At 45.0% G+C, this 10,405-nt stretch overlaps 1 protein-coding gene across 1 annotated transcript; it reads left to right on the top strand.

The window, feature by feature from the left end:
• Positions 1 to 5,961: 5,961 nt before the first annotated feature.
• Positions 5,962 to 9,570, top strand: csrnp2 (cysteine-serine-rich nuclear protein 2; the record flags this gene model as incomplete). The annotated part of the gene is made up of 4 exons (XM_080853777.1): positions 5,962 to 6,118; positions 6,481 to 6,743; positions 7,472 to 7,768; positions 8,662 to 9,570. 4 exons carry the CDS (start codon positions 5,962 to 5,964, stop codon positions 9,568 to 9,570), a joined length of 1,626 nt encoding a protein of 541 aa, XP_080709903.1.
• Between the last annotated feature and the right edge of the window lie 835 nt (positions 9,571 to 10,405).

The raw sequence follows: 10,405 nt of genomic DNA, 5'->3' as shown, positions 1-10,405 counted from the left end.
GCAAAGATGCCACGGTGCAAAAAGAGGTCAAAGAAGCTTTATTATGTATTCTGATACTTCAAGCTGTAAGGCCTTAAACTATGACATCATAATGCATTATTGATGCAGTCATTATTATGTATGAATAATAATACAGACATGCATCAATCATGTGGCATTATGAATACTTTATAACTGCATGGATGTGTTTATAATGCTTAGTGGACAAGGAGTTTCAGAAAAGTCTTACCCTGAATTATGGGGTTGTATGTATGGTAAGCTACAGCTAGTAGCAGTACTGTAGCCAACATTACGTTTTATCTTTAGAAAGATCTGCAGACCAACTTGTCCATTAGAAAAGTTAAACAGTGTCCATCACTGACCAGTAGCGTTACTACACCGTATTCTCACGTGATGTTAAGAAGCAGCTGGCCAAGGTTTCGGGCACGGAGCCTAGTGCACCTGGGAAATGTAGTAGTTGATGGAGCCCTAGGGCGTGGAAGTATATCATTTTGTGAGGAACAGTGGGTTGTCATCAGAAAAGCCCTACTTGATCAATTTTTTGTATGTCTTTTTGATAGATCAAATTTGTGTTCTATTGAAATTGGCTCTTTTAAAAGCTCATCCGGTTGTCAAACCCATTTGTAGGTGATGGGCTACTCATCGTGATAACAGACTAATGTCTGCGTGAGTCTTCTTTTCCTGAAGCCTTAGACCATCTACGAAATAAAACATTTCGTTGGTCATCTCATCGACATTAATACACAATAGTGCATGTCCCTTTTAATACAATCCTCTAATTCATTATTCTTGAAACCTCGAACAAAGGACCTTTCAATGTTGGACTAGCCTACATTTCCCAGCGGTCTTCACAGTGGCATGTCCGTGATGTCACAATGAGTATATATTTCCACTGTGTAGCATACCAAACTCTATTGTTACGTTGTAACAGACCGGGGCAGGGGAGAGGGCGAAAGAGACTTCTACACAAACATTTTGGCCGATCTTGCACAGTTTCAAAGGATAATTTTATCGGGACTCAAATTTAAAAGGCTGTGCTCATTCTGGGACATAAAACTTCGCCGGAGGTTTAACACGCCCTCGAAGAGGAAAAAGGACAAGAAACCTCTCTGGCTTGTTTTACAAATGCAATCATTAAACACCGGACTGAGAAGACAAGGCTTGCTATGAAACATAAGCCATTGTTAACACAAAATAGATTTTGAAAATTAAATGAAGTCCTTCGCCCGTATCGCCTGCCCTGTGTTCTCGTTTTGTGCAAATGTGAACGACGATAAATTGTCCTTGCACAAATCCAAAAACCAAGATTAATAGCCCGTTTCTTATGTTCATATGTATTTTTGTGTGGACTAAAGTGATGCATACATTTCGTAACGGATCAACGAGCACATCAATTTTGCAATCAATTTTCAACAGATCAAGCTACGTTTCTTTATCATAGACATCTATACGGAGGTGGTGAACGGTAAAATCAGAGAACCGTGTGGAGCTTGAAAAGAAAAAAAAAAATCATACTGCCAGAACCAAAGGAAATTTGTATGTCGATTGTTGCTGCTGATACAACGGTGAACAGCGGAATCGTCGGCAAAGGCTATTCCTGCGTAAGGTAAGGCGTCTGGGAGGCTATCATTAGCAGTTATGACATTTATGCGATAAATGATCTGGAGAGGAAGCACAGCCTACAATCCATTGTTTTGGAGTTTATGCTCTGTCACGCTGTGCTAGACTGGTCTCTTCAGGAATGAAAGGTCTAAGGCTTGACCTGAGTGACCATTCTCGACCGGTCACTCTAATTATGTAGGCAGTCAGGTGAAGGGACAACTGTTCCCTTATGTCTGGTTCACTATAACCAAACGTCTAAACTCCCCAGTGACGCTACTGCTCCACGACAGCTGTTGGGCTATTGTTGAACTATTGTTGAACACAAATGTGCAAATGAGGTGAGTGAAGTATGTTTAAATAGGCCTTTAAACCCTATTTCGAATTGGAGATACGGCGGCCGTCTAACTCAAGTAGGCTTCGCAAGCCTTTCTTAGTATCTGGACCAGACATTAAAACATCTGCTGTCATTCCTCTATTAGCCCTGATGATCACAACATCACAGGCTTGTCTACCTCAAATAGTTCCTGGCATATGCGTGTCATATAGAGTACCAGATTAAGTGGGTTAAGTGGCATGCAATACCAGGATCTAAGGTTTGTCGAGTAGTTATTACGTACCCTTTTCGTAGTTGGGGTTTTGTAATACCCATTTATATGTTACAGTCTAAACCTTCAAATTGAGCTCTGCGTTTCATTTGAGATAGTGCTGCAGTTCATGGAATGAGCCAAACCAATAAACTGGCCTAATCTAAGACATCCAAGGTTTACTAGCCCAACAAGCTCTGCATCCTTTGCCCTTCATGCTCCAAATACCACGGTGAACAAGACCCAAGAAACTACGAATAATAAGGTTTGAGTCCTTTCCTGAGGTTCAGGTGACCCATGGTTACAAGCTTCGTCATTGAATTAGTTGTGCCAAAGCAAAAGTAGATCACGACTTGATGTTAATGTCAAGCCAGTTGTCTGACTTAATGACCCATTTTCAACCTCAAGATTCGTGATGAATGTGTAATATGCATTGGATTATGCCACTCCCCCGCGGTGTGGGGACACTGCTAACTGGGGCGACCCACATTGCTCACGTTTTTTCACATGTAGCCTAATCCTTCACACAGCTGGATGAGTGTGTGTGCTGCCCATTCTACTGCATGGAATGCATGCTACAAGCATGTGCTCAGCCTGAGGAGAATTACCTGTTGGGCTTCACACTGACTGCAGTCTACCCTGTCCTGCTCTGCATATGATTATCTTGTTGGCAAGTATGACCATTTGAATGGCCACACAATTATATGTTTGTACTTTAAGTATTCAAGTTGAGTATAGGATATTAGGGATTATTTAGAGGTAGGAGTAATGCAAGAACCATTTGACAGGAAATGGCTTTAAATAAAATAACGTATCACACTAAGAGGATTTCTCACCCAGTGTCATCTTCCAATTCTCTGCTGATTCATTGGTCCTTGTGAGGAATTTGTTCCTGGGTCTTCTATAGTCCTGTTGTTTATTTTCTCATTTAATATGCATCATGATCAGGAACAATACCTACTTCCTTGCAGACTGGGGTGATGGTTGGCAGGGTGAGCAGGAATCACTGCATTCCTCTTTTGGACGACAGACAGTGGGCTTTTTCCAGTCAAGACGAATAATCTGGAGATCAGCCATATGTTCACTGTTTTATGCTTAATTGAGTTGAGAATGAAGGAAAGATTTGCAAATTAAGAGCAAGCCCTGGAATGTTGTCGCTATAGCCAGGGCATGGTGAGGCAAATATGAAACATGAATAAATCAAGACTGTGTCTTGCATACACACATGGGGAAAGAAATGTACATGTCTACTGTGCATGTGTAGTGTGCTGGCTTAAAGTAATACATTTTCCTTTTTTCAATTACATTCAATTTCACACATTTGCATAGAGACTCATAGAGACCCTATGGCTGGTTGATGATACAAATCTAGAAGAGAATATTTTTGCTTTGTGGGATAGTGACACGCGGAAAACTGAAGACATAGCCCTTTTAAATACTTATTGAGTTATTTGTGGCATATGCTTGGCCTGGGGTAAGAGGCAGCATGACAATCACCTCATATACGGTTTTTTTTAAAACACTTTTATTAATATCACAATCTATGGAATTAATTGTAGTGATATTATATTGATATATATGATATATATTTTAACAAACAACTACCAACTATAAAGCCTTGCCTCAAACTAGCATTTACCCATGAGTCAGACAACGTGCTCATCTAGGCTACAACATAAAAGGTGTATGTATGAACATGTATCACAGTATACCGAACACCTACCCAAAACATGAGGGACAAAGGTTAAAATAATACCTCAAAAGTTAGAATATTGCCAACATTCTGTTATTTATCAGGTGTCACCATAGGAAACTGATCTAATATCCCAACTGTTCATGAGAATTTTCCTGTTGTGTAAAAGGTTTAATAGAGTTTCAATTGAGGCTTATTCACCTCTTATTTTAAAACCTGAAATCTGACATAAAACATCACACTCCAAAACCATTAAAATAACTCTGAACACTGACTCATGTTTCCTTTACGTTAACATGTGATGGTGTCAGCAGCACAATATCACAATAGTGTCTGCAGTATGCAGTTCTAGTGTGATTTAGTATTGTGCCATTACGTGTATAACAAAGCTAACAGTTCATTTTGTTACCTCTGGGAATGCCGATCGCCGTCTTAAGGCTTTCTAAAATATCAAGGCTGCAAGATTATAAAAGGTAACGCTTTTTTGGATCACATGTTGCCATGGTTGCAGCTCATTTATAATAAACATAATTATCCTTGTATAGTTCCCTCCCTTTGAGCAATGCCTCAAATATACACTTTAACTAATTTAATTTTAATGTTTAAATTCAAGAACCGATATATTGTCAGTTGCTTGGCATTTGCTTCTATGCCCCACACAGTGGATATGCCCAAGGGAAACAAGAAATTTGTATAAATCACTGACTAAATGTGTACAACACAGAGATACTTCCCCCACCATTTTGTGGGGTGGCTTTTTAAGTAGGCTGTGTCCTTTACAAAAGCTATGCATCTAGTTTGATGTAATAATTTATACAATAAACCAAAAAACACATACCACATCCCTTCCAACATTTTCCCTATGCACCCATTAAATTAGTCTCCCTGCAATAGATCTTTAAAACAGTTGGCTGCATCATCTAAGTTTTGCAACTGTGTTCACAGTTAATTTCATTTGCAAGAAAAGATTTTTGAAACAGGCAACAGTGACCACTGTGATACCCTGAAGCTAGTGCTTGTCCTGTGTGTGTGTGTGTGTGTGTGTGTGTTGTGTGCGTAGGCAGAGCAGAGGGTTGCCTGGTAAAACGTCTTGGCACAGCCTCATTTGACCCCGTCACTTGGCCAGAGCTCTAAATACAGGCAGCAAAGGCCTGTTGTCTGAAAGGTTCCGCTATGTTCAGAGGGAAAGGGAGAGGGGAAGACAGGAAGAGAGGGCTGTCTTTCCAAGGCCATTTTGCTATAAACTGTGCTTTCCCAGTTGCCATGGTAATGTGTGCTGCCAGATCATTTCCGAACAAGCTTGTCATGCTAGACGGAAGAGGAGAGAAGGACGGGAGAGAAAGAGGGATGGAGGAGAGAAATGAGGCAAGAATACAGATGAAAACAGAGCCAAAGGTGATGTCACCTTCTTTGGGAATAGAGGAGGAGTGGATTTAATGCTTCTCTTATTAGGTGTGTACAAGATGCCACCTCTTATGTCAAAGACAGAATCTGGTGTCTGAATGTCTGGTGTTTAAAGGGTTGTCCAGCTCTGACAACACCACCACAGTTTTCTGTGTCTTCATCCTTTATATTAGGATATTAAGGTTGAATTCGGTAAGCACCAATCTTCACATCAGCTTTCACACAATTTATGCAGCTTTCAGATATTTTTCCTAAGACAAGCCAAAGTTATTGCTGAATATTTTGTATTGCTTTTTAGGGAATACACAATTCTCAATTTTGGACCCATCTGGGAAGGCTGAGAATGATTGATGTTAATGCCACCTGCCCTTGAACTAAGAGAGCCTAGCCTCTCCCCTCCCCCCCTCCCCCCCCCCCCCCCCCCCCCCATTTTCAGGTAATTCCATATAGATACAGTGTGCCTGAGAGTGAAGGTGAAGTTCAGGCCCATAAGTGATATATACTGCTGCCCTGCTGATTAACTGAATCATTTATCCGTCCCTCGACTGCCCGGCTCTGCCTGGTGGCCAAGTAATCGCATTCACCTGAAGTTATTAAGCGAGTTCAGGGCCACCAGCTTCGTCCGTCTCTCAAAACCGCCGTTCTGCCTCTGTGCGTTTTTGCAGACGCTGAGTTTCCATGGAGACAGTGGGGACACTGGGCCTGAAGCGAAAATTTGAGGAGGTGGAGAGTGGCTCGCCCTTCTCCACGTCCAAGGACTCCGACGATGACATCTCCAACAGCGACAGCGCAGACAGCTGTGACAGCCTCAATGCCCCCTCCAGCTCCCTCACACGTAAGGCCAGGCCAGGCAGAGTTTGGGGGAGGTGGTGGGGGTTGTGGGCTCTTTACACACCAATGGTTTGATGTAGTGTGGGTACAAGATCATAAGGCAGATATCTGGATCATTCAATATTTAAGGGTACAGCCATTGATGGTCATATAGATGATGACATGCTGGCAACGGACCATTGAGCTTTCACATAGTATAGTTGTAGTAGACTTAAACAGGCTTAAACTGCGATTGGTATGCAGGAGAGCTTGGGTCTAGGCTGTGTCTGCCAGTCATGCGCTCTCTTAACTTGACGATGTGTAGAGTAATGCATTTCAACCTATCAGCACTCAACATTTATCTCCTTTGCTCTCTCCGTCACCCAGCGACCTCCATCCTCAGGCGTCCACGGGCATCGCTGGGACGGAAGCGCGTACGCTTTGACTCGGTGACGGTGTACTTCTTCTCCAGGCGGCAAGGCTTCACCAGTGTGCCCAGCCAGGGGGGCAGCTCTCTGGGCATGGCACGCCACCACTGCGACATCCGCCACTACACACTGGGGGAGTTTGCGCGGGAACAGGAAAGCAGCCACAGGTTTGCCTTGCGCCAGCACCTGCGCCAGGAGAAGCTCAATGCCCGCAAAATGAAGGTGAGACTGATGAAGATGCTTGAGGGTGATGGTGGTTGCAGTGAGTGATGATTATGAAGGTCAGAGAGGACAATTAATATACTAGTTATACATTATAGTGAAAGCCAGTTGCAGGATTTGATGGGTGTTTCTGATAGTCAAGGAAGGATCCTTGATGGCTGCCTTTCAAGGATCGAATCCAATCTGAAGGATGCAGCTGGAGTATCCTCTGCGTTCTTAAAGCTCCCTCAACCTTATGCACACACACGCACCATAGCAGCAGCGCATTTAAAGACCTTTTCAATGAAACACACCTGCACACTCACCAGACCGTTCCATTGTTTGTTCTCCGAATGCTAGGAAGGAGTCTTGCCTAGTCTCTGAAGTACACAATTAGGAAGGACTTAGACAGACCTGTCCTACCAAGGAAGCATCCTTGATTTTGAGATACCCATTGTGTTCTTACTATCACAATCCTTACTGTCATAAGCCTCAGTTTCAGTTACACAGTAATATGGTCAGGGTTTTCAGGGGGAGAGGACAGGCAGGAGGTCAGATTTACTTACAAAAAGGGAAAATCCAAGGTAGCAAAAATTAGGGAGGCAAAATGTGTTATAACACTTTACAATCATGATTGTTTGTAGCTCAGGCACAAAGAATAATGAAACCTAATCTTAGTGTTTTAAGGATTGGTATTTCTCTAAAACTTGACGGCAACTTCTTTCTTCTGACACCCTTCTCCCTTCCAGTTGACTCGCAATGGGACGGTGGAGTGTGCACAGGCGGACCTCCTTACCCTGGACGATGTGTCCGATGAGGACCTGGATGTGGACAGCGTGGAGGTAGATGACTGCTTCTTCCTGCAGCCCCTGCCCACCAAGAGGCGCCGGGCGCTGCTGCGTGCCTCGGGCACCTCCCGCATAGATGCCCGCGAGAAGGTCGAGCTGCGCGCCATCCGTCTCTCACGGGAGGAGTGCGGCTGTGACTGTCGCTTCTACTGCGACCCACGCCACTGTGGCTGTAGTCAGGCTGGCATCAAATGCCAGGTGAGTCACATTGCCTGGGTCGTATGAGAGTCAGTTACCGTGCTAATTTTAGCTTAGTACTTAGTACTACTAGGTTTATGCAGATACAAATCTGTAATGTGTTGAATGTGTGTCACGGTGCAATAGTTAGTGAATCAAGACCCCAGTTGTAAACATCAGATCTTCTCTTAGACATTCCACATTCATGATGGTGTAAACAAGCATAGATAATGGGAGCTGAAGCAACAATAGCAAGATGTGTGTGTGTGTGTGTGTGTGTGTGTGTGTGTGTGTGTGTGTGAGTGCTTGTGTTCATGTGTGTGTGTGTGTGTGTGTGTGTGTGTGTGTGTGTGTGTGTGTGTGTGTGTGTGTGTGTGTGTGTGTGTATTTGGTGTGTGTGCGTGTGTGCGTGTGTGCGTGTGTGCGTGTGTGTGCGTGTGTGTGTGTGTGTGTGTGTGTGTGTGTGTCTGCATTGTTTGGGGTGTCTGCAACATTCTTGTCATTTTTCACACTCTGAGCACCACACGTTAGATGCATAAGTTTGTTGGTTTAGCTCCACATGGTTTTGCTGCCCCCCCCCCCCCTTCTCTCTCCTTCCCTGTGCTTTATCAATCCTACCCCACTTCTCTATCTTACACACACATCGGCTCTGTTCTCCAAGGACCTTATTAGGATGACAAATTTTGATCTTCAGACTTACTAAACAAAAAGCAAAGTGAGTATCAGTTAAATGCTCTCATATAAAGGGCTAGTGAGAACACCAAAGAAACAAATGAAGTGTATTGACTGAGAAACAAAATGCTTCTCTCAGTAAATATGAATGGTGTGTATTACCTACTGTTTTGTAATGAGGCACCTGGCATACCCATTGAATGTGGTAAATGTGGTTATAATGAACACCGTCTCTTTCCCAGGTGGACAGAATGTCGTTCCCATGCGGCTGCTCGCGAGAGGGTTGTGGCAATACCGCCGGTCGGATCGAATTCAACCCCCTCCGCGTGCGCACGCACTACCTGCACACCATCATGAAGCTGAACCTGGAAAAGCGCGGGCTTCTGGGTGAGGCCCCAGATGACCCTGAGGCGCCCACCCCGTCCCCCTCCATGTCCCCCTCGCTGTCCCCGGGCTCAGAGCTGGAGGCGGAAGCACGGGCGGTGCAGGAGCTGCTGGCCGAGCACGACAGCCTGGAGCGCGAGAACGAGACGGCCGTGCTGCACCTGCAGAGCGCAGAGGAGCGGGAGAGACAGAGGGAGCAGGAGGAGGTGGAGGTGGAGCTGCAGGTGCAGCAGGAATCCCTCCCCGACCCGGCGCTCTGCCTCCTGACGAGGCAGCTGACGGAGGAGGCCCGGGCCGAGGCCGTGGAGGGCATGCTGATCCAGGGGCCCTTCCCCGGGGGAGCGGCGCTGCTTTGCATCTCCGAAGACCAGGAGCAGCAGCAGGAGCAGGAGCCGCCAGAAGAGGAGCCACAGCAGCAGGAACAGGAGGGCTGCCTCCTAAAAGACCAGCCCGCCCCACTGCTGTACTACCAGATAGGTCAGCTGGAGGCCAGAGCCTTCCGGTCGCGCGCCTCAGCGGAGGAAGCGGAGAGGGAGAGCACGGAGGGTGACCGGGGAGGAGAGGAAGACACGGAGAGTGAAGGCCACGAACAGGTGACCAGCGAGCAGAGCTCAGGTGAAAGCTCACCGGCGGTGGTCCCATGCCCTGAGAGCAGAGGTGAGGAGGAGGAGCCACCCAGCCCGCTGGAGGAGAGCCCAGACAGGCCCTGCCAGCAGGTTTGCCTCGTATCAGATCCAGATGCACTAGAGCTCCCCACTGAAGTCTAAGTCCAGCACCTCTGCAGAAGTTTTGCACAAGATTTTGAAATAGATTAAAGTTGAAGGGTAGACTCTACTCATCAACGAGTAGATTGTTTTATTACTAATGCTATTGTTGTTATTATTATAATCATTATTGTTATTATCGATAAGCGTTGCATAATGTCGATAGGTAGAACTTGAAACATAACTGTCATTGATGAATTTAGAAATTATGATCTGAAACACAAATATGGCATTGAGGAGGCAGTCTGAAATATGAAAGCTACATATCCCGTAAGAGCCTTGCCTGGCCTGGTAAAAGATACAGGTTAACAATGCTTCAAAACAATTACCTTGATGTAGGGCTGGAAGATACACCTAACATTTCCTGATATCAGTGAGGAGAAGCTCTTACTGACCTCATTTAGCTCATGTAGTTCACCTCCAGTTCATGCCTCTGTGCCACCCAGATTTCCATTCCATTCTGCATTCTTAACAAAGTACAAGGCCGCATAAGCATGAATGGCAGTCTCACACAAATATTACACACGCAGACACTCTCACCACTGTTCATGGCTCCCTTTCATTGTGTTGGGCACCATATTAATTAATTAATCAATCAAATCATCCATTATTGTTCAAGTGACAAATAATTGTGAAATCATCTTGAGGTTCTGGAGGTAACTTTTATGAAGCTATCATGCGTATTGATTTCAGGTCGTATCTCCCAGCCCTAATCCCAGCCCCAATCTGATCAGGCAAACTAAGTCTCCAAGTTTCCTGTCACACCCTGTCTTAGTGGAAGCTGGGAAATGATACCCCTGTGTGTGGCTGGGTAAAGTTAATGTCGGGCTTACTGACC

This window comes from Sprattus sprattus, assembly GCF_963457725.1.
Source record: "Sprattus sprattus genome assembly, chromosome: 16".
NCBI lineage: Eukaryota > Metazoa > Chordata > Actinopteri > Clupeiformes > Clupeidae > Sprattus > Sprattus sprattus.
Note: the sequence above shows the minus strand (reverse complement) of the source record. Positions and strands in the feature narration are given on the sequence as shown.